General features: G+C 32.4%; 1 protein-coding gene across 1 annotated transcript in view; it reads right to left on the reverse strand.

Annotated features, from left to right (window-relative positions):
* Positions 1-26,348, reverse strand: part of LOC143079188 (uncharacterized) — a 50,851-nt gene that overhangs the window by 17,699 nt on the left and 6,804 nt on the right. The window contains exons 3-6 of the mRNA XM_076254420.1: positions 25,872-26,297; positions 23,939-24,121; positions 22,917-23,003; positions 13,791-13,868 (exon numbers count right to left, since the gene is read on the reverse strand). Coding sequence (XP_076110535.1) covers positions 13,791-13,868; positions 22,917-23,003; positions 23,939-24,121; positions 25,872-26,297 — 774 coding nt within the window. The remainder of the gene's footprint in view (positions 1-13,790; positions 13,869-22,916; positions 23,004-23,938; positions 24,122-25,871; positions 26,298-26,348) is intronic.

A 26,348-nucleotide genomic window follows, 5' to 3' on the forward strand; every position in this document is an offset into this window, starting at 1 on the left:
TTCCTGACTTATTACCTGTAATGTTAACATCCAGAAACATACAGGTAAGGCAATGGATATGTAAAAACCTTATTTTCATCATGTAAAACCATGTTTTTTTACTGCTTTTAAACAATTCATGGATTACATTTTATCCATATCACTTTTTATGATGCATAGTCAGTACTCTTCAGAAAATAAAAACAAGTTTCACATTCAAAGATTTACCATAGCAAAAAACTATAACACAAGAGTGCACACACTGAAATGTCTTGTCTTCTTTACTAATCATTGATATTATGTTGATACTCCTAAATATAAAGCTTTATTACGACTGTCACATAAACTTAACATGAACCATGAAAATGAGGTCAAGGTCAGTTGAACCATATGCCAGGCAGACATGTACAGCTATCAATTCTTCCATACAACAAATATAGTTGACCTATTGCTTACAGTTTCAGAAAATAGACCAAAACACAAAAAACTTAACACTGAGCAATGAACCGTGAAAACCAGGTCAAGGACAAATAAAACCTGCACGACTGACATATAGATCATAAAATATTTCCATACATCAAATATAGTTGACCTATGACATATAGTATTAGATAAAAAGACCAAAACTCAAAAACTTAACTTTGACCACTGAACCATGAAAATGAGGTCAAGGTCAGATGACACCTGCCAGTTGGACATGTACACCTTACAGTCCTTCCATATACCGAATATACTAGACCTATTGCTTATAGTATCTGAGATATGGACTTGACCACCAAAACATTACAAAAAATCTGAACTTTTTTTTTCAAGTGGTCACTGAACCATGAAAATGAGGTCAAGGACAATGGACATGTGACTGATAGAAACTTCGTAACATGAGGCATCTATATATAAAATAGGAAGCATCCAGGTCTTCCACCTTCTAAAATATATAGCTTTTAAGAAGTGAGCTAACACCGCCGCCACCGGATCACTATCCCTATGTCGAGCTCGACAAAAACGAGAATATCTTATAAATTTTCATGATTTTCCTTATTTTACATTAACCTGCATGTATATATGAATTAAAAATACTCATCCCCCCATTTATATGCATTTAATAAAATATGAGACTATCCTTTACCTTGAAAGGTATAATTATATATGTATTAGCCATGTTATGAATTGTATAAATTTTGTAATTACCTTTTTTAATCATGACCATCTTTTAATCCCTGTTTGTTTTCAAATTAAACAACATTGATAAAGCGATGCATCAGACTGCCTTGAAAACAAAGCAGTATGCTTAATGAATAATGAAATGTACTTGTAGCCAGCAATTTCTTGTCATGCTTTTTTTTAATTCAAGAAATTATGTAGTTTCATATATAATTTCAATTTCTATACACCCATGTAATGTATTGTCCTATTTTTTTTCAGAACCATGTGAGGAAAAAAGTTTGAGTTTCACTTCCTGAATAATTACATGTGAAATCAACATCCACAAACATACAGGTAAGTCAGATGATTTGTAAAAACCTTATTTTCATCATGTAAAATTATTTTTTTTACTGTTTTTATACAATCCATGAATTACATTTCATCAGTATCATTTTTTAGTTTCAAATTATGATGCATAGTGAGTACTCTTTATGTTTTATTAATTTTATAACTTTATTTTTATTTTTTCACAAAATTTGAAAAAATGTGTTTTATAAGGAAGAACATTTTTTTCAATTTATCAGTTAAGTTTTATGATTGCATCCTTTAATGACAAATAACTACAATACCCTATTATTAATAGGAAGTCATATTTTTTAAATCGTGTTAATTAATTTTTTTCCTGCTTATACAATAAATTAATCACTTTTTCATAAAGCAATCTTGCATTGTTTCTATAAGTTGTTTTTTTATGAATGAGTAACACCGGTTGACCCTGTATTTCTGAAATGATTGTAAATGATGTCATTAAAATGAACAATTGGTTCTTATTGTGATATAATGACAGTCACACAAGCATGGTGACAAAGGAAATGTTTGGGGAAAATGCAAACGTTTGAAAATTGTCACTTTATAAAATGGAATTCATATATACTTTTGACTCTTCTAAATGTTGAAAGCAGTGTACATATGGACACACTGAAATGTCTCGTCAGTGCTATTGATTGTAACTACATAATATGTTGAGTCTACCTACTTGAGCAAATTTGACAGTTGATTTTTCTGCATTTGAACAACTAGGGTCTCTGATCTCTGATGTCATCATCCCCTTGAAATTGGTGACCTTTTTTCGCTTTTAAATTAAGTATCAATACTAGGTAAGCTTTAAAGAGTAGACTCCACCTAATTTGATATCCGGAAAACAAATATATCGGCTATTGTAATATTATTTCAAAACACTCATTTCTGGTCTTTTTTAATGACCTTGACAGTCTATAAAGCCCTTTCAGTTTAAAACACTTAACCCTTCTCTTTATGTTTGGTGTTAATTTAACTGCCTAATTGAATGTCGGATGTAAAAATATATTGGTAAATAGGATAAAAATAATCCTGAAGTTTCTCCCCATCTATTATAGTTTTTAAGATAATAGGCATTAAAGGCAATAACTTCTGTAAGAAGTGATCTGAAAGTTTTAACATATGTGAACAATTGGTAGAGCTCAACATTCTAAACATCTTTGTCCTTGCCATGTTTTCTATATTTGTAATGATTTTCAAAATAAAAGACAAAACTTGAATTTTACCTCTTTGATCTATTTTTAGCCATGTCCATCTTGATTGGCAGGCCAGATCATCAGACACATCATTTGAACTACTAGATAACCTATTGATGACTGTGACCAAGTTTGGTTATATTTGGCCTAGTAGTTTCAGAAGAGAAGATTTTAAAAGTTAACAACAGACGATGACTGACAACAAGTGATGAGAAAAGCTCACTTAGCCATTTGGACCAGGTGAGCTAAAAAGTGCTAAGAAGAAACTGACAGGAACTTAAAAAACTACAGGGAGAATACTTTAATTATCACCAGAGGCGGATTTAGAGGGGGGGCCAAGGGGGCCGGTATATTGAACCCCCTGTTTTTGATAAATAGTATTGCAGATAATCTAATTTACAATTTATTGGCTATCATTTTTTTTAATTTGTGGTTTTAAGTAGGGGGTTCAATATACCGCAGGGGGGTCAAAATACCATGGCTAAGCAAAATTTTCAAAATATCTTTTCCAGCATGTTTAACACATACAAACCACTTATTGGAGTATTATAACTATGTTAAGGAGTTAGAATAGCTTGAACTTTTGAAATTCAAGGTCTATAGTAGGGGGTTCAATATACCGCAGGGGGGTCAAAATACCATGGCTAAGTAAAATTTTCAAAATATCTTTTCCAGTATATTAAATACATACAAACTACTTATTGGAGTAATATAACTATGTTAAGGATTTAGAATAGGTTGAATTTTTGAAATTCAAGGTCTATAGTAGGGGGTTCAATATACCGCAGGGGGTTCAAAATACCATGGCTAAGTAAAATTTTCAAAATATCTTTTCCAGTATATTAAATACATACAAACTACTTATTGGAGTATTATAACTATGTTAAGGAGTTAGAATAGCTTGAATTTTTGAAATTCAAGGTCTATAGTAGGGGGTTCAATATACCGCAGGGGGGTCAAAATACCATGGCTAAGTAAAATTTTCAAAATATCTTTTTCAGTATATTAAATACATACAAACTACTAACTGGAGTATTGTTACTATGTTAAGGAGTTAGAATAGCTTGAATTTTTGAAATTCAAGGTCTATAGTAGGGGGTTCAATATACCGCAGGGGGTCAAAATACCATGGCTAAGTAAAATTTTCAAAATATTTTTTTCCAGTATATTAAATACATACAAACTACTTATTGAAGTATTATAACTATGTTAAGGAGTTAGAATAGCTTGAATTTTTGAAATTCAAGAACTATAGTAGGGGGTTCAATATACCGCAGGGGGTCAAAATACCATGGCTAAGTAAAATTTTCAAAATATCTTTTCCATTATATTAAATACATACAAACTACTTACTTGAGTATTGTAACTATGTTAAGGAGTTAGAATGTCTTACCCCAGGAGTAGATTACCTTAGCTATATTTGGCACAACTTTTAGGAATTTTTGATCCTCAATGCTCTTCAACTTTGTATTTATTTGGCTTTTTAACTATTTTGGTCTGAGCGTCACTGATGAGTCTTATGTAGACGAAACGCGCGTCTGGCGTATAAAATTATAATCCTGGTACTTTTGATAACTATTGAATTTTCGAAATTCAAGGTCTATAGTAGGGGGTTCAATATACCGCAGGGGGGTCAAAATACCATGGCTAAGTAAAATTTTCAAAATATCTTTTTCAGTATATTAAATACATACAAACTACTAACTGGAGTATTGTTACTATGTTAAGGAGTTAGAATAGCTTGAATTTTTGAAATTCAAGGTCTATAGTAGGGGGTTCAATATACCGCAGGGGGTCAAAATACCATGGCTAAGTAAAATTTTCAAAATATTTTTTTCCAGTATATTAAATACATACAAACTACTTATTGAAGTATTATAACTATGTTAAGGAGTTAGAATAGCTTGAATTTTTGAAATTCAAGAACTATAGTAGGGGGTTCAATATACCGCAGGGGGGTCAAAATACCATGGCTAAGTAAAATTTTCAAAATATCTTTTTCAGTATATTAAATACAAACAAACTACTTATTGGAGTATTGTAACTATGTTAAGGAGTTAGAATAGCTTGAATATTTGAAATTTAAGGTCTATAGTAGGGGGTTCAATCAATATACCGCAGGGGGTTCAAAATACCATGGCTAAGTAAAATTTTCAAAATATCTTTTTCAGTATATTAAATACAAACAAACTACTTACTTGAGTATTGTAACTATGGTAAGGAGTTAGAATAGCTTGAATTTTCGAAATTCAAGGTCTATAGTAGGGGGTTCAATATACCGCAGGGGGTCAAAATACCATGGCTAAGTAAAATTTTCAAAATATCTTTTCCAGTATATTAAATACATACAAACTACTAACTGGAGTATTATAACTATGTTAAGGAGTTAGAATAGCTTGAATTTTTGAAATTCAAGGTCTATAGTAGGGGGTTCAATATACCGCAGGGGGTTCAAAATACCATGGCTAAGTAAAATTTTCAAAATATCTTTTTCAGTATATTAAATACAAACAAACTACTTACTGGAGTATTGTAACTATGTTAAGGAGTTAGAATAGCTTGAATATTTGAAATTCAAGGTCTATAGTAGGGGGTTCAATATACCGCAGGGGGTCAAAATACCATGGCTAAGTAAAATTTTCAAAATATCTTTTCCAGTATATTAAATACATACAAACTACTTATTGGAGTATTATAACTATGTTAAGGATTTAGAATAGGTTGAATTTTTGAAATTCAAGGTCTATAGTAGGGGGTTCAATATACCGCAGGGGGTTCAAAATACCATGGCTAAGTAAAATTTTCAAAATATCTTTTCCAGTATATTAAATACATACAAACTACTTATTGGAGTATTATAACTATGTTAAGGAGTTAGAATAGCTTGAATTTTTGAAATTCAAGGTCTATAGTAGGGGGTTCAATATACCGCAGGGGGGTCAAAATACCATGGCTAAGTAAAATTTTCAAAATATCTTTTTCAGTATATTAAATACATACAAACTACTAACTGGAGTATTGTTACTATGTTAAGGAGTTAGAATAGCTTGAATTTTTGAAATTCAAGGTCTATAGTAGGGGGTTCAATATACTGCAGGGGGTCAAAATACCATGGCTAAGTAAAATTTTCAAAATATTTTTTTCCAGTATATTAAATACATACAAACTACTTATTGGAGTATTATAACTATGTTAAGGAGTTAGAATAGCTTGAATTTTTGAAATTCAAGGTCTATAGAAGGGGGTTCAATATACCGCAGGGGGTCAAAATACCATGGCTAAGTAAAATTTTCAAAATATCTTTTCCAGTATATTAAATACATACAAACTACTTACTTGAGTATTGTAACTATGTTAAGGAGTTAGAATAGCTTGAATTTTCGAAATTCAAGGTCTATAGTAGGGGGTTCAATATACCGCAGGGGGTCAAAATACCATGGCTAAGTAAAATTTTCAAAATATCTTTTCCAGTATATTAAATACATACAAACTACTAACTGGAGTATTATAACTATGTTAAGGAGTTAGAATAGCTTGAATTTTTGAAATTCAAGGTCTATAGTAGGGGGTTCAATATACCGCAGGGGGGTCAAAATACCATGGCTAAGTAAAATTTTCAAAATATCTTTTTCAGTATATTAAATACAAACAAACTACTTACTTGAGTATTGTAACTATGTTAAGGAGTTAGAATAGCTTGAATATTTGAAATTTAAGGTCTATAGTAGGGGGTTCAATCAATATACTGCAGGGGGTTCAAAATACCATGGCTAAGTAAAATTTTCAAAATATCTTTTTCAGTATATTAAATACAAACAAACTACTTACTGGAGTATTGTAACTATGTTAAGGAGTTAGAATAGCTTGAATATTTGAAATTCAAGGTCTATAGTAGGGGGTTCAATATACCGCAGGGGGGTCAAAATACCATGGCTAAGTAAAATTTTCAAAATATCTTTTTCAGTATATTAAATACATACAAACTACTAACTGGAGTATTGTTACTATGTTAAGGAGTTAGAATAGCTTGAATTTTTGAAATTCAAGGTCTATAGTAGGGGGTTCAATATACCGCAGGGGGTCAAAATACCATGGCTAAGTAAAATTTTCAAAATATTTTTTTCCAGTATATTAAATACATACAAACTACTTATTGAAGTATTATAACTATGTTAAGGAGTTAGAATAGCTTGAATTTTTGAAATTCAAGAACTATAGTAGGGGGTTCAATATACCGCAGGGGGTTCAAAATACCATGGCTAAGTAAAATTTTCAAAATATCTTTTTCAGTATATTAAATACAAACAAACTACTTACTGGAGTATTGTAACTATGTTAAGGAGTTAGAATAGCTTGAATATTTGAAATTCAAGGTCTATAGTAGGGGGTTCAATATACCGCAGGGGGTCAAAATACCATGGCTTAGTAAAATTTTCAAAATATCTTTTCCAGTATATTAAATACATACAAACTACTTATTGGAGTATTATAACTATGTTAAGGATTTAGAATAGGTTGAATTTTTGAAATTCAAGGACTATAGTAGGGGGTTCAATATACCGCAGGGGGTTCAAAATACCATGGCTAAGTAAAATTTTCAAAATATCTTTTCCAGTATATTAAATACATACAAACTACTTATTGGAGTATTATAACTATGTTAAGGAGTTAGAATAGCTTGAATTTTTGAAATTCAAGGTCTATAGTAGGGGGTTCAATATACCGCAGGGGGGTCAAAATACCATGGCTAAGTAAAATTTTCAAAATATCTTTTTCAGTATATTAAATACATACAAACTACTAACTGGAGTATTGTTACTATGTTAAGGAGTTAGAATAGCTTGAATTTTTGAAATTCAAGGTCTATAGTAGGGGGTTCAATATACTGCAGGGGGTCAAAATACCATGGCTAAGTAAAATTTTCAAAATATTTTTTTCCAGTATATTAAATACATACAAACTACTTATTGGAGTATTATAACTATGTTAAGGAGTTAGAATAGCTTGAATTTTTGAAATTCAAGGTCTATAGTAGGGGGTTCAATATACCGCAGGGGGGTCAAAATACCATGGCTAAGTAAAATTTTCAAAATATCTTTTTCAGTATATTAAATACATACAAACTACTAACTGGAGTATTGTTACTATGTTAAGGAGTTAGAATAGCTTGAATTTTTGAAATTCAAGGTCTATAGTAGGGGGTTCAATATACCGCAGGGGGTCAAAATACCATGGCTAAGTAAAATTTTCAAAATATCTTTTCCAGTATATTAAATACATACAAACTACTAACTGGAGTATTATAACTATGTTAAGGAGTTAGAATAGCTTGAATTTTTGAAATTCAAGGTCTATAGTAGGGGGTTCAATATACCGCAGGGGGGTCAAAATACCATGGCTGAGTAAAATTTTCAAAATATCTTTTCCAGTATATTAAATACATACAAACTACTTAGTGGAGTATTATTACAATGTTAAAAGTTAGAATTGCTAGAATTTAAAAAAAATTAAGGTCTATAGTAGGGGTTTCAATATACCATGGTAGGGGGGTCAAAATACCATGGCAAAGTAAAATGTTCAAAACATCTTTTCCATCATGTTCAATACATACAAATTACTTATTGGAGTATTATTACTATGTTAAGGAGTTAAAATAGCTTGAATTTTTGAAATTCAAGGTCTATATTAGGGGGTTCAATATACCACAGGGGTGTCAAAATACCATGGCGAGGTATGTATAAACTTGTTGGAAAAGATATTTTGCAAAATTTTACTTTGCCATGGTATTTTGACCCCCCCCTGCGGTATATTGAACCCGCTACTGTAGACCTTTAATTCAAAAAATTCTGGCAATTCTAACTTTTTTATGTAGTTAGAATACACCAATAAGCAGTTTGTATGTATTAAACTTGCTGGAAAAGTTATTTTGAAAATTTTACTTTGCCATGGTATTTGGACCCCCCTGCGGTATATTGAACCCCCTACTCTAGGCCTTTAATTTCAGAAAATCTGGCAATTCTTACTCTTTTATGTAGTTAGAATTCACAAATAAGTAGTTTGTATGTATTAATCTTGCTGGAAAAGATAATTTTTAAATTTTACTTTGCCATGGTATTTTGACCCCCTGCGATATATTGAACCCCTTACTCTAAACAATTCAAAAAATTCTGGCAATTTCAACTCTTATATGTAGTTAATATACACCAACAAGTAGTTTGTATGTATTAAACTTGCTGGAAAAGATATTTTGAAAATTTTACTTTGCCATGGTATTTTGACCCCCCTGCAGTATATTGAACCCCCTACTCTAGGCCTTTAATTTCAGAAATTCTGGCAATTTGAACTTTTTTATGTAGTAAGAATACACCAATAAGTAGTTTGTATGTATTAAACTTGCTGGAAAAGATATTTTGAAAATTTTACTTTGCCATGGTATTTTGACCCCCCTGCAGTATATTAAACCCCCTACTCTAGGCCTTTAATTTCAGAAATTCTGGCAATTTGAACTTTTTTATGTAGTTAGAATACACCAATAAGTAGTTTGTATGTATTAAACTTAATGGAAAAGATATTTTGAAAATTTTACTTTGCCATGGTATTTTGACCCCCCTGCGGTATATTGAACCCCCTACTCTAGGCCTTTAATTTCAGAAATTCTGGCAATTTGTACTCTTTTATGTAGTTAGAATACACTAATAAGTTGTTTGTATGTATTAAACTTGCTGGAAAAGATATTTTGAAAATTTTACTTTGCCATGGTATCTTGACCCCCCTGCGGTATATTGAACCCCCTACTCTAGGCCTTTAATTTCCAAAAATCTGGCAATTCTTACTCTTTTATGTAGTTAGAATTCACCAATAAGTAGTTTGTATGTATTTATCTTGCTGGAAAAGGTAATTTTTAAATTTTACTTTGCCATGGTATTTTGACCCCCTGCGATATATTGAACCCCTTACTCCAAAAAATTCTGGTAATTTCAACTCTTATATGTAGTTAATATACACCAACAAGTAGTTTGTATGTATTAAACTTGATGGAAAAGATATTTTGAAAATTTTACTTTACCACATCAATGGTATTTTGACCCCCCTGCGGTATATTGAATCCCTTACTCTAGACCTTTAATTAAAAAAATTCTGGCAATTCTAACTTTTTTATATAGTTAGAATACACAAATAAGCAGTTTGTATGTATTAAACTTGCTGGAAAAGTTATTTTGAAAATTTTACTTTGCCATGGTATTTTGACCCCCCTGCAGTATATTGAACCCCCTACTCTAGGCCTTTAATTTCATAAATTCTGGCAAATCAAACTCTTTTATGTAGTAAGAATACACAAATAAGTAGTTTGTATGTATTTAACGTGCTAGAAAAGATATTTTGAAAATTTTACTTTGCCATGGTATTTTGACCCCCCTGCGGTATATTGAACCCCCTACTCTAGGCCTTTAATTTCCAAAAATCTGGCAATTCTAACACTTTTATGTAGTTAGTATTCACCAATAAGTAGTTTGTATGTATTTAACTTGCTGGAAAAGATATATTTAAAATTTTACTTTGCCATGGTATTTTGACCCCCTCCCCCTTTTTTTACCATGGAAAATCAAAACTACCCTTTTATATATATATATATATATATATATATACATATGTTATAATTACAAATAATTAAAGCATTCAAGCTACGTATGGTCTAGTTATAATGTGTCAATAAGTATTTTGAATGACATTTTGTTGGTAAATATTTCAGAGCACTTATACCAAGCAAAGATATTTCTTTTAATTAAGCATGGAAAATGTACCTCCCCTTCTTGTATGAATGATTTTTTAATCTATGATAAGTTTTAGAATAATGTAAAATGTTCTAATATTCATCTAGGATGAAAAAACAGGGGGGGTTCAATTTACCATGGGGGTTCAATTTTCCATACAGGGGGGGTTCAATTTACCATGGGGGGGTTCAATTTACCATAGCGGTATTTTGACCCCGGGGTCAATTTACCATGGGGTTCAAAATACCATATGACACCGGGTCATCGGACACATTTTTTAAACTAGATACCCCAAAGAAGATTGTGGATAAGTTTGGATTAATTTGGCCCATCAGTTTCAGAGGAGAAGATTTTTGTAAAAGATTACTAAGATTTACGAAAAATGGTTAAAAATTGACTATAAAGGGCAATAACTCCTATATGGGTCAACTGACCATTTCGGTCATGTTGACTTATTTGTAAATCTTACTTTGCTGAACATTATTGCTGTTTACAGTTTATTTCTATCTATAATAATTTTCAAGATAATAACCAAAAACAGTAAAATTTCCTTAAAATTACCAATTCAGGGGCAGGAACCCAACAACGGGTTGTCCGATTTATCTGAAAATTTCAGGGCAGATAGATCTTGACCTGATAAACAATTTAACCCCCGTGTCAGATTTGCTCTAAAGGCTTTGGTTTTTGAGTTATAAGCCAAAAACTGCATTTTACCCCTATGTTCTATTTTTAGCCATGGCGGCCATCTTGGTTGGATGGCCGGGTCATCAGACACATTTTTTAAACTAGATACCCAAAAGATGATTGTGGATAAGTTTGGATTAATTTGGCCCAGTAGTTTCAGAGGAGAAGATTTTTGTAAAAGATTACGAAAATTTACGAAAAATGGTTAAAAATTGACTATAAAGGGCAATAACTCCTATATGGGTCAACTGACCATTTCGGTCATGTTGACTTATTTGTAAATCTTACTTTGCTGAACATTATTGCTGTTTACAGTTTATCTCTATCTATAATAATTTTCAAGATAATAACCAAAAACAGTAAAATTTCCTTAAAATTACCAATTCAGGGGCAGCAACCCAACAACAGGTTGTCAGATTCATCTGAAAATTTCAGGGTAAATAGATCTTGACCTGATAAACAATTTTACCAATTGTCAGATTTGCTCTAAATGCTTTGGTTTTTAAGTTATAAGCCAAAAACTGCATTTTACCCCTATGTTCTATTTTTAGCCGTGGCGGACATCTTGGTTGGTTGGCCGGGTCACCGGACACATTTTTTAAACTACATACCCAAAAGATAATTGTGGCCAAGTTTGGATAAATTTGGCCTAGTAGTTTCAGAGAAGATTTTTGTAAAAGATTACTAAGATTTACGAAAAATGGTTAAAAATTGACTATAAAGGGCAATAACTCCTATATGGGTCAACTGACCATTTTGGTCATGTTGACTTCTTTGTATAACTTACATTGCTGAACATTATTGCTGTTTACAGTTTATCTCTATCTATAATAATATTCAAGATAATAACCATATAACGGCAAAATTTCCTTAAAATTACCAATTCAGGGGCAGCAACCCAACAGCCGGTTGTCCGATTCGTCTGAAAATTTCAGGGCAGATAGATCTTGACTTAATAAACAATTTAACCCCATGTCAGATTTGCTCTAAATGCTTCGGTTTCAGAGTTATAAGCCAAAAACTGCCTTTTACCCCTATGTTCTATTTTTAGCCATGGCGGCCATCTTGGTTGGTTGGCCGGGTAACCGAACAAATTTTTTAAACTAGATACCCCAATGATGATTGTGGCCAAGTTTGGTTAAATTTGGCCCAGTAGTTTCAGAGGAGAAGATTTTTGTAAAAGTTAACGACGACGGACGACGACGGACGCCGGACGCCAAGTGATGAGAAAAGCTCACTTGGCCCTTTGGGCCAGGTGAGCTAAAAAGGAGTAGGTTCAGTAAGACCCCTTTTTGGCCCCAAAATATAGCAGTTTTGCAAAATTGTTAAAATGTAAACTTTTAGTTATTTATTGGACAGTAGAATGCTTCTGCTACATAAATATTGCCTGTTTTTTTTTACAATACAATGCACATATATCGGGTACTAGCACTATTAAGTCATGCTAAATTACTGAAATCTTCACTATTCTAGCATTTTAGTTAAAATTTAGACGGTTTTCGTGTAAAATGAAAGTGGCCCTATTCGTGTTCATCCTTATTTTAAAATGTAAGTTGTATTTAATGATAATACATAACATATATAAAGGTTGAGGATGAACACGGATGCGGCCACTTTCATTTTTTACACAAATCATCTGAAAAATAACATTTTTCAGTATAATAACATTTTTCAGTATACATGGTATATTTGGTAGATTTTTCATATTTAAGCTTGAACCAAATCGTTTTTAATGACTAAATCAGTTAAAACATTTCACATAAACTAATTGATTCAAATAAAATAGACACTTAAGTGTTTAAAAAGTGATCAAAATCTTTTGTCGGATGAACCTGAAATTTGAAGCCATAATCGGTCCTTACCGGACCTACTCCTTTAACTTGAAACTCGCACTTTCATTTTCTATGTTCAGTGGACCGTTAAATTAGGTCAAGTCTAATTTGGCATTTAAATTAGAAAGATCATATAATAGGGAACATGTGTACTAAGTTTGAAGTTGATTAGACTTAAACTTCATAAAAAACAACCTTGACCAAAAACTTTAACCTGAAGCGGGACAGCCGGACGAACACATAGACCAGAAAAATAATGCCCCTCTACAATCTTAGGTGGGGTATAATAAAGGGGAAACAGATGATGCCCATGTTTGTATATAATGCTATAAAGGGACATAACCCAAGAACGGTAAAAGTGACCCAAACTTGCACCTGATCTGAGTTTTGTAGTAATAAGCATTGTGTTTAAGTTTTATAACATTCAGTCGAGGCAAACTTAAGTTAGAGAATGGAAATGAAAAATTAAGCAATTTTACATTTGTAAAGGAATATAATGTAGAACATTAAAATTGATGCTAATTAAATTCAAACTTGATCTGTGTTTTGTAGTAATAAGCATAGTGTATAAGTTTCATATCATTTGGTTGAGGCAAACTAATGTTAAAGATTAGAAACAAATTTTGTGGTGTATAAACACACATACAGACATACATACAGATCAACAAGGAACACACTTAAAGCTCCCTCCACTGCAGCAGGGGTATAATATAAATCTACCAGATTCTAATGGAGTAAGCCCATTCACCAAACTTAATGAGCCGCTGATTGGTATTTTTTCATGAATCTGAAAACTTAGTATTTTAATACTTCACCAAAATACCTACCTATTGAATACTGAGAACTAAAAGATGAAGATGAATCTTTAGATCCCTCATACATGTATGTAAATCGTCTTCCATCAGCTATTTAATAAATTAATAAATAAAGTTTTAGACAATAGCATAACACATGTACAATACAAGAATACATTATCTAAAAATATGACAGTTACACAGTACAGTTTTAGTTAATTGATTATATTCAAATTATGAATTATGAAATTGATGGTATTTTTTTATGCTAGGGTCTACTATTATATTTCCCTTTTTCAGGAAACTGGATAAAAATAACTTGATGCAAGGAAGTGATCTTTAGATTTTGCAATATCTATAAATAGAATCTATGACCCATATACAAGTTATTGTAACATATTTTTTAGGCTATCTAAAATTTTACTGGCATTTAGAAGATAACATTTTTTTTATAAAATTTGCACATCAAAGGGGAAAATGTTTGACATAATTATATTGACCCTCATAAATGCTTCAGAAATCGTTCAGGTTTTCTCCAAGATATTCATCTACTATTTTCTACAATATCAACTAATTTGGATGGTTAGGTTCATTAAAGAGGTAACAACATACCCTTATCTTATAATCACTCATTAGACTTCTGTCATGACCAGCAATCATAAGCAAAATAAATCCTGCCTCATACTAATGTATCAAAGTTTTCAAGTTTTTTAATCAGACATAGATTTGCAAAACAAAAGGGAAATAACTTGATTTTTTTAACATTAAAAATCAAGGGTTTTTCCTTGATATTTGCCACTTAAAACAAATTTCAATGATATTATCAGGTCTGGAAATACTCTATATAAAATTCTAGTCTTTTTCCATATTTCAAGTTACACGGCTTGAACCAGTTGCTAATTTTTCTAAGTTTTGTAATTCAAGTCAAAATTTTGCTCACTAATACAATTAACATTACTTTTAATACAGGGGTTTCTTGATTCCCTCGTCTCTTTTACATCCCCCCACTCCTTTCCCAAAATTTGCCCTTCTTCTAATGTTGTATCCCTTACTCCTAGACAAAAATGTGAAAAAACATTTTCACCATATCCCTAATTCTACTCCACTTTTCAGCCAGTTCCCTCCAATCTTCTCCCTGACTTCCAAGCCTGTCTTCTGCTTCTTACTCTCCCTCATTCTTAACTGTTAAGGAATATTTTAGACTTACGATAAGTTTTACACTTAACATTTTTTGTGAAAAGGGCTACTTTTAAGTGTGGCCAAAAAGAAACCGCAAACAGAAAAAAAACCCAACAATTTACAAAACTGTTGAAAAAAAACCCACTAAATAAATGGGGAATGTGTCCATTGCAGGTGATATAAAGTTATAATTTGACATAACTAAAGATCAGTTAAAGTGACACCAACCAAATTTGACTCAAACTGAGATTTGTGGTATTAAGTATTGTGTGTAAGTATATATGATAAGTTTAGCCTCACTTAATTTTGAGAACAGAAACAAAATTTCAGCAACAGGCATAACTCTAGAAAGGTAAAAGTTACACCACCAAAATTCAAACTTGATCTCTATTTTGTGATAATTAGCATTGTGTATAAGTTTTATAAAATTTTGTTGAGGCAAACAAAAGCTAAAGAACGGAAATGAAAAATTTAGCAATTTTCCATTTGTAAAGAGGCACAACTGACGCCATCAAAATTCATATTTGACCTGTGTTTTGTGGAAATAAGCTTTGTGTAGAAGTTTCATTACATTTGGTTGAGACAAACTAAAGTTAGAGAACAGAAACCAACTTTGGGACATACAGACACATGCACAGACAAAAAAGGGTAAAACTTAATGCCCACTCTGCTACAGTGGGGTATAATCAAAGTGCTGAATAGCACCTCTGGAAAGTTTGCAACTATATATGCGTATTATTTCAAATAGGTCATATAGGTTATAGACGTGTATTATTTCAAATATGTATTTAATCACCGTTTTGATTTTTTTTCAAACTAAACTAGTGTCTTGCCAGCAATTTCCAAAATTCACTTTTCAGGCCCCATTTATGGGCATTATGTTTTCTGGTCTGTGTGTCCGTTCGTCCGTCCATCCATTCATTTGTCTGTCCCATTCAGGTTAAAGTTTTTGGTCGAGGTAGTTTTGATGAAGTTGAAGTCCAATCAATTTGAAACTTATATACACACTAGAACACACCCGAGATATCTTGGGTCTGTGACTGAATTAAAGTATATAACTATGCGTAAGCCTTATTTTAGTATTGGGATTGTCATCTGATAAAGTCATGCAGTATATAAGATGCACAGTTTTCTCTGCTTTCAAAATCTTTCTGTTTGAATCCGTCAACCTGGATCTTATCAATTATTGGTAATATTAATTACTGCTGACAAATTGGACCTCGTTATTTTAGTATTACAGATGTTCCCTATGATTTAATCTTTCTAAATTAAATGCCAAATTACAGTTTTTACTCCATTTTCACGGTCCACTGAACATAGAAAATGATAGTGCAGATGGGGCATGCGTGTACTATGGACACATTCTTGTTTATACTTCTAAATCTTAAGACCGTTTTAATTTCACCTGATAAATGTATAACCGAAGAAAGCTACAAGTCAAACTTATATATAAGGGTATGTATACTTGATAGGGTAAACTGAAAATTTCACCCCTTTACACCTAGAATGGTAAAAGTGACGCCAACAAAATTCAAGCTTGACTTGCGTTTTGTGGTTATAAGCATTGCGTATAAGTTTCATAAAATTTGGTTCAGGCAAACTAAAGAAAGAAAACAGAAATCAAGTTTGGGATGTATGGATGTACGTACAAGTATTAAAGGGACGTACATACTTATAGAAAAAAAACAAGGATACAACTCATTATGGTGGGGGCATAACAATAGTAGTATGACCTCAGGAATAAAAAGTTTATATACACTAGATTCATACAATGTTGATCTGAGGTGCTTATAACCCTACAACATGTTTTAGTTTCTGCTGTGTAATCACCATTGAGGCAATGTTATTTGAATTTTTTGTTTTGAGCCATTTATTTGATATACTAGTAATCATTGCATCAGTCTTAGGACGACACATTGTTAATTATACATGTAGGTCAATCTTAAAGAATTTTACTGCCCCAGGAAAAAACTGTGAGGATAAAAAGTTCTGGATCCGCTACTGCATTGTTAATTAAGCACTAAGAAAGTCAGTTTGCTAGTACAATGTAAATGGCCCGTGACAAATGTTATTAAATCATTTTTTACAGCACTTGTCTTTAGCTTGATCTCGGTCTTGATACACTGAACTATAATATTCTGAGAAGTAGATGATGACTCGGTTGCTTTTAAATTATACTGATGCTATGATACTTATTGTAATTAAAACGTTTTTTCTGATGTCTGTTGTCAGTTTGATGCACTTGAGCATAATGAACAAGTGAAGGTCCTCATATCCACATTGGAATGTGAAACAGTTAGTATTCAAATAACAGAAGTTTTCAAATGATGTTTGCTGGGAACAGTATATCTAACATAATAATATACATGTTCCTGATGTTTGGCATCAAAACTTTCAGATCGATGTCAGTTTTGACAAAAACAATGCACTTTTCTATTAAAGCCGGTATTTACCTTATTTACATGTTCTTGGCGTGAGACATAAGCCATATAATTATCGATTATTTTATATTCTATCACCTGTGTATTGTTAAATAAATCAAACCATTATCACTTGTCAATTATCTGACAACTTGGTCAAATATCAACTTGTTCTCGCATACCGGACTCTTTCGATATTCTCGGGCTTTTACTTATTCAATAATAAACAGTTGTAAATATCGTACATAGAAAAAATAGTGCGGGAAAATGTTCATTCATGATTCGCGTAGATTTCTTTTGATTTTCTTCGGCCAATGGCCGATCCGCAAAGTAGTTTTGTGATACTTATTTGCAAAATGAAGTTAAATTCCTCTGAATTGTTGGTAAATATTTATTCCTTTTTTATTCAAGCTGTAATCTTTTCAAAAGAGTAGCAACTCAAAATATCCAAGAACCAGAATTCGAACACTAGTACTACATTATCTTGGAGCAGAACATTGCGATAGTCTGTCTCACTGGAAGTTGAGGCCGATGCCTATGGAAAGTAGCTATAGCAAGCTATAGCAAACATTCCAAAAACAAGGCAACATGAATCCAACCTAAAACCAGATGCTACATCAAGTGCTCCTGAATGGTTGAAAGATAATTGAAATTCCAATTGGTTTGATCATGTTGATGTCATTATGTTGTAAATAAATCATGGTCTTGTATTATTTTTAATTTTAGTTTCTTGTGTATAATTCCAAATTGAGTATGACATCCATTATCGAGGCTTGTATAGGGTATATTGGGATACGGGATATTTGCCATTTTAATTTTAGGGATATGGGATATTTGTCCTAAAAGTAAATGGGATATGGGATATTGATGCATTGATAAGGATATTGAATTCTTAACAGGAAAAAAAATAAGTGGAATTTAAAAGTTAAGTACAGAAATATTTACATCTCACTTGATAAAATTGCCCAAAAAATTTAATATTAAAGTTCATTTTAGTGCTTTGTTGATTTAATTGAGTTGATGGTCGTTTTATTTAAAAGTCATCCAAACCCAAGCGAAAAGTATTGATCTATTTTCGATATTTATATGCTCATATGTACTGATAATTTTAAAAGTATTTGTTTTGCTTTCCATACTTTGTTCCTTATTGTTAATTTTCCTTTTTTTGGATGGTGATGTTCCTTTGGCACTATCTTACGGTGTTTATATATCACAACACCTCGGCTACGCCCATGTCTGTTGTAAAGTTTTGGATTTTAATGAACGAAATCTATGTATTACTGGTAAATTATTAAGTCAGGGATTTCGTTACCACAAATCACTTAAAATCTTTACTAAATTCTAGATTTGGTTTTGAAGTTTGTTTCTACCTGTAGAAAACTTATTTCAAATGGGATAGCACATCCTCATTTTTACGGAGATGTTGTTTACTGTGCCATTGGATGCTGGTGATGTAATGATTGATAATTTAGTTTCAGATGCATTACTTTTTATTAGTTGTAATTGGCTTTGAACTAGCTGTCAGTAACTGCGAGTACTCTCAGATCTATACTTAGCGTCTTTTTGTTGATGGGATGTACAAGTACTCGGTCACGTCCACTCTCTGTTTTTGTTAGATGTATTTCTATTTGTATCCATCTCATGAGTTCAGCCTTTTTCAACTGATTTGTTTAGTTCGTTCTTATGTTGTACTGTTACACCACTGTCCCAGGTTAAGAGGAGGGTTGGGATCCCGCTAACATGTTTAACCTCGCCACATTCTGTATGTATGTGCCTGTCCAAAGCCAGGAGTCTTTAATTCAGTAGTTGTCGTTTGTTGCTGTGTTACATATTTGTTTTTTGTTATTTTTTTTATACATAAATTAGGCCGTTAGTTTTCTCCTTTGAATTGTTCTACATTTGTCATTTCAGAACCTTTTATAGCTAACTATGCGGTATGAGCTTTGCTCATTGTTGAAGGTCGTACAGTGACCTATAGTTGTTAATTTGTGTGTCACATGGTCTCTTGTGAAGAGTTGTCTCATTGGCAATCATACCACATCTTTTTTTTTATATCATATGCTCATATGCATTGATAATTTTCTTGAAATAATCAGTTTTTTGTTAGATGTATCCATCTGATGAGTTAAGCCTTATTGTTGTCAATGTTTTTATTTGTTTTGATGCTTTATATGATTACAGGATATTTTCTAGTGTTTTACCTCTTATTCTTTACGTGGCGAGGATCTTCAGAGGTCTCCACGTTTCACAGATTGTTCTGATGTGCAACGGCTGTTTTGCCAGACAAGCTGGGGCCGAGGGACGGCAGAGCACGTCCCATATCGAAAAGTAGATATTTCGCTGTATAAACTATGTTAACAACGAAATGCGCATCTGGTGCAGGAAAATTGGTACCGTTAATGTTATTACTACCACTGGGTCAATGCCTCTGCTGGTGGACTGTTAGTCCCGAGGGTATCACCAGCCCAGTAGCCAGTACTTCGGTACTGGCATGAAAATACGAGTTTTTTTGTGTTATTAAAATTTGCTGTTACAAAATGTTATAAACTATTATAAATTAAGGACTGTATCTCCCTCATACAAAGCTCTGATTCCTTTCACGGATTTGGCTATACTTTTTGGACCTTTTGGATTATAGCTCTTCATCTTTTATATAAGCTTTGGATTTCAAATATTTTGGCCACGAGCATCACTGAAGAGACACGTATTGTCGAAATGCGCATCTGGTGCAGGAAAATTGGTACCGTTAATGTTATAATTACTAAATAATCAATGTAAATTAATATATTTTCTTTCTATTACTGGTGTTGTGAGGAAGGAAATTAAAAAAAAAGTAACAAAAATATTGGGATCTATGTAATTCAAGATCACAGAGTCAAATGTTGTGTTATTTCTTTGCTAAACAAGGACTGTGCAAATTTTGCCTGCTGTAAAAATATTGCAACAGTTAAGTGTAATGTAGGTACACTAGCAGAAAGCTTTCTTGTGTTAAATTATGAGTTATTGAACTTGCATGCTAAATATCCACTTTTTGAAATGGACGTGCTATGACGTCACACAGTCTCAGCTTGTCTGTCAAAACAGCCGTTGGATGTCAGAGCAATCTCGGACAAGAGACATGGTTGAGTCCTTCTGTTCTTTCCAACATAGGTTAACGTGAAGGATGAAGTTTCTTATCAATGAAAGAAGAATGCTATCAAAATGAAGTTTTACAGTCATATGCATCACGGTTTGAACAATTAAAAAAAAAGTCTGTAGTTGGACCCCTTATACTAAATTTATCGTTTAAGATCACATAAAAAGAGATTGTTATACAAGGCTCTAAGATGGAACACTTTATCTTTTGGGCATATATATTCTTATTTAACACTGGAAGTATGCACTGTTAATTTCCTTTAACACAGTTTGTTTTCCCAGTCAAAATTGTTAACGTTGTGATGATGAGGGGAAAAAGTGGGCTTGGGAATGAATTGACAATGATTTTTTGGGATATTTCAAAATAGTTTTAGGGATATGGGATATTTGTAAAAAATATTTATTGGGATATTAGGGGTAAACATTATAGGGATACGGGATATTGGGATAAAAACTTAATGGGATATGGGATATTGATACCCCCCCTAAACAAGCCTCATTATCACTGAACTATTATACATATTTAATGAGGGGCCAGCTGAAGGACACCTCAGGGTACTGGAGTTTCTAGCTGCATTGAAGACCCATTGGTGGCTTGTGGCTGTTGTCTGCTCTATGATCGGGTTGTTGTCTCTTTGACACATTCCCCATTTCCATTCTCAATTTTATTTAACTCCAATAAGGAGACTACTGAAAATTTTGGCCATAATATTAATTTGTAGATCACGTCTTGCTGAACGTTTTTATTTTATAAAGATTCTTTTCAAATGTTTTATCTATCATAATTATCAAGTTAACAGACATAAACATGATAAAGAAATGTATTATTTCAGGGCAATACCTCAAATAAGAAATCAACTGAAAGTAAATGAACAGTAGGTAGATCTCAGCATCATGATTATTTTCACTAAGTCAGATTTAGGATCTTAATAGCAATTTCTAAGATAAACAACAAAACTTGCATTTTACTCCTGTGCTCTATTTTTAACCATTTCTGCCATGTTGTTTGAAAGGCAAGGTCATCAGACACGTTTATTTAAAACTACATATACCTGAATTATAATTATGGCCAAGTTTGGTTCAAATTGACACATTAAGTTTAGAGGAGATGACTTATTAAAATAGGGGACAATGAATGCCAAGTGGTGAAGTTTAGAACAGCTTACTCAATTGACCCTTTGGATAAAGGTGATCTCATAACAATGATTTCATTAGTAATTAGAATCAAAGTTATTTTTCTATTTCATTTGAAACAAACAAGTAAAACTGTTTACCATGGCTAGCAAACAGACTTCATCCTTTTTATAACATGTACATGAAGCACTTGCCTCAATATTATTGAATGTGTCAATGGGAAACAGATGATGCCCTGCATGCCTATAATGTTATAAATGGACAAAACTCAAAAACTGTAAACTTGACGCTACTGGTATTAGTACTTGATGTGAGTTTTAAGATAATAAGCATGGTGTATAAGTTTCATAACATTTAGTTGAGGCAAACTTAAATTAGAGATCAATAATTTTTTTTCATGTGTAAAGAGTCATAACTCTAGAATGGTAACAGTGACCCAACCAAAATTCAAACTTGATCTGTGTTTTGTGGTAATTAACATTGTGTAGAAGTTTCAAAACGTTTAGCTCAGGCAAACTAAAGTTAAAGAACAAAAACAAAAAACTCAGCTATATATTTTTGGGGGTTTGTCTAATGCTATGATGTCATTGTAATCTGTGTTGTCTTCTGCGTTGTCACTGTGTTGTCGTCGTCCAAAGACACATTTCAAGAAGAAATCTTCAATTGCACAGTATTGTGCAACAGATTGTAAGCCCTTTGACAACATTTATTTTGTTTCAAAAACCTATAATAAAGTAAAAAATGTTATCACAATCCAAATTCAGACAGTATTAAGCTCGAATATTGTGTCTAATTTGCCCCAACTGTTCAGGATTCCACATCTGCAGTAGTATCAGTCTGTGCTCAGCGAAGCATTTTATTCCATTTGTAAAGGGGAATGATTTTAGAACAATATAAGTGACACCACCAAAATTCAAACTTAATCTGTGTTTTTTGATAATACGTTAGAGAATGGAAATCAATTTTGGAATGTACAGACATACAGAAGAACACCTGGGTAAAACTGAATAGCCCCTCCAATATGACAGGGCATAAAAATAAGTGATTCAGAAATCATTCATTTAAGTAGATCCCCTGACTGTTTTTGAAATCTCTTAGTTTTGTTTCTGATCTAATTATTCTTGGACAGCAATACTCAAGCAACAGCAGTGGTTAACAATTAGGTAAATAGCAGATTCAAGCACTGATAATAATTCTTTTGTTATTACACTGCTTGAGAATTGGAATATGTCTATACTCAACCATTGCCATACAAATTTACAATAGATATATTGTACATTCTTTTACTTACAGGGTGTTGCTGTCGTTGTTGGAGACTCAGAGTCATCATACACTGTTAAAATTTCAGATAAACTACTTTCTGGTGGACCATGTGCTTCTAAATACAGAACAGTTTTATAAAATATCTACATTTGTAATGAAATACAATGATTTAAATGTGGTAAAATTAACTTTCAACATTAAATCATATAAACCACATTTAATTTAATCACACGTGCACTTGGCCATCAACTCAAACCTAAAGCGGGCGCTATCATTTTCTATATGTTCATTGGACTGTGAAATTGGGGTAAAAACTCTAATATGGCATTAGGGAACATGTACACTAAGTTTGAAGTTGATTGGACTTCAACTGTATTAAAAACTTCCTTGACCAAAAAGTTTAACCTGAGTGGGACAAATGTATAAACAAAAAGGTGAACGACCGAAGGGATGCACAGACTGAAAAACATAATGCGCCTAGATGGGGTATAAAAACTAAGACATTGAGATACTGAAGGTAAAAATTCAGTTCACATTGTGTTAATTTACGTTTTTTGATTGAGTTAAAGACTTCCAATTGATATTTTATCGTGTGTTTTCTATGTTGTGATGTTATACTATTGTTTCAGAAAAAGGAAGAAGTTTGGTACCATTAAAACATTTAATCCTACTGCAAATGTTTGCACCTGTCCTAAGTCAGGAATCTGATGTACAGTAGTTGTCGTTTGTTAATGTAATTTATACGTGTTTCTCGTTTCTTGTTTTTATATATAGATTAGACTGTTGGTTTTCCCGTTTGAATGGTTTTACACTAGTAATTTTGGGGCCCTTTATAGCTTATTCATGTTATTGTTCGGTGTGAGTCAATGCTCCATGTTGAAGGCCGTACATTGACCTATAATGGTTTACTTTTATAAATTTTTATTTGGATGGAGGGTTGTCTCATTGGCATTCATACTATATCTTCCTATATCCAATTAAAACTGAAAAGACATCATACAGTTTGTTTAACATGGTTGAAGGACAGTTATGGTGTAATATCAACATTACCATTGTCTACAGTTAAATCTGATTGATCTAATTCCAACGATGGCCTTTTCTGATTCTGGTTGGTATCTATTTCCTTCTGCACACTTTGAATCTCAGTTGGTTTCTGTCCATCAAATTCATTCCCTGTCAGCAAATCTTTGTCATTATTTGGCATTGTGGAGTCTATCTGACAGCGTTCTTCAACTGTAAAATATATAACTATGTGCTTATTTTCCATACTCATATATTGAGAGGAGGACTGACTTTTCTAATTTCTAATGAAATACAGTTAGAGGGAGAACTACAAGTGTTTGTCATATATATTATGGGATGGTGTTGAACAGTATGACAGTAATTCTGTGGATATTATACATATATATTCAAATCAGTAGGAACATTGGACAAGTTTACATATACAGTTTGGTACATGGGAGAACCATGTTGTTTTAAGGGACGTAAAAAACTGATATTTCAAGAAATTTACTTTAGAATTATACACATTTAAAGAAGAAAAAAGTGTAGGGCCATAACTTCTGCAATAATCACTCAATCTTATCTAATGTATTTGGCAGATTTTACAATAAGAAGGAAATATTTTTTTTTGTATCCATCAAAAAAGCAATTGCTGAAACTGTGAAACAGACTGTGTAATGGAGTAATGCATTATGTTATTGAATAAAATGTGTCTTTCTGAGTAAATAAAAATAAAAATTACTCTGTGTTTGTGTTTTTTGTTAGAATTAGAGGGTTTTCAATTTCAAAATATTGGACATGGAATAGACATCATGACCTACTTTACTGACATCCAGCTTATTTGGAGTGGAATTTTGAAGTATTATTTATAAGTGGAGCCTAATAACATGGACTTATATTTTAATAAAAAGTCTTCTTTTGTGTTTTAATCATAACTTTAAGGCAGTTTTTTATTGGTAAAGGCTAAAAAAGGTAATTTAATAATATTGTTGCTAACGTCACGTCTTTTCCGTCCATTGTGGTATGTCACGATCGCAATTTTCTTGATGGTTCTCAGACAGCCCATTGTAGTTATTTTTATCCCGGGTTTTATAAATAATTGAAAATAGCAATCATATTAAATTTGGATGACGTAAGGGGTTCAAAGGACTTGAGGAATCAATATCATTGGCTGTTTTATTTTTTGCGAACGTTACTCTCGACGTTTCCGTCCAAATCAGTGTCACGTGAGCAACATATATTTAGATCTGTAACTCTCCTGTATAGGAGTTACGATATCGCCCTTTGCAGAAATAGATTCGGAGTCAGTTCCTTCACATGATGGGGAAGCAAAGATGGGAAGTTGTATGTAATATCGTTACAAGAGGACCTTAAATGTATTCCGTCCACCAAAAAGACGTTCGCAACAAAACGTAATGTCATGATAGTAGATGTTGCTAATGTTACTATTACGAATTGGTTTCTTGTGTATTCATTTGATATAAAGTACACCTGCAAATGACATTCTGTATATTTAGAAATTCTAAACCAGACTGTACAATTTTATTACTCCAGGCATATATTAAACATCACTGTGTGCATACATTTTAACTTTTAAAGATGTTGTTGCTCATGTGACATGTCCAAATGTCGCTAACGTTACTCATTTTTTGGTTTCTTGTGTATTCATTTGATATTAAGTAAACCTGCAAATGACATTCTGTATATTTAGAAATTCTAAACCAGACTGTACAATTTTATTACTCCAGACATATATTAAACATCACTGTGTGCATACATTTTAACTTTTAAAGATGTTGTTGCTCATGTGACATGTCCAAATGTCGCTAACATTACTCATTTTTGTCTCTGTCACGTTAGCAACATGAAAGTAGGAGACAGAACACAATACTGTAAAATCTGCCATTTGTAGATTAGATATGAATTTTAAACAAACTATAATCATGGTGAAATTCATTTTCATTACTGTTCTTACACTTACAATTTAAAGATGCATATTTCTGCTGAGATTGATCAGCTAGACAAGAATCCAATTTACTATTGTCTACAAGCTGCCTTGAATTAGAGGGGTTTGTCAAATGGTTCTCCTGTAATGATGCATGGTATGAACTGACATGATTGTCCCCTAAATCATTTGCCTTTTTGAGGACAGTCTGTGGTGAGATTACATCTCCATGGTCTTCAGGATCATTATTCTGAGAAGCATTATGGTTTACACAGTTATCTCCTCCTGATGTGCCAGAACTGATTCCTTGTTCAGAATCTGAACCACTGAAAACAGGATGGTGATCACTCAAATGACCTTCAGATCTATGAAATGTTCTCTCCACTGAGGTGTTTTCTTCCTGTTCTATTGTCTGTGTACTTTCAAAGAAATCTGCTGATCCAGAAGCATCATTTGCAGTACCTATAAATATATAAATGATTCAATTGACAAAAAAAAAATGACTCATGGTTA

The sequence above is a fragment of the Mytilus galloprovincialis genome, chromosome 6 (assembly GCF_965363235.1).
Source record: "Mytilus galloprovincialis chromosome 6, xbMytGall1.hap1.1, whole genome shotgun sequence".
Classification (NCBI taxonomy): Eukaryota; Metazoa; Mollusca; class Bivalvia; order Mytilida; family Mytilidae; genus Mytilus; species Mytilus galloprovincialis.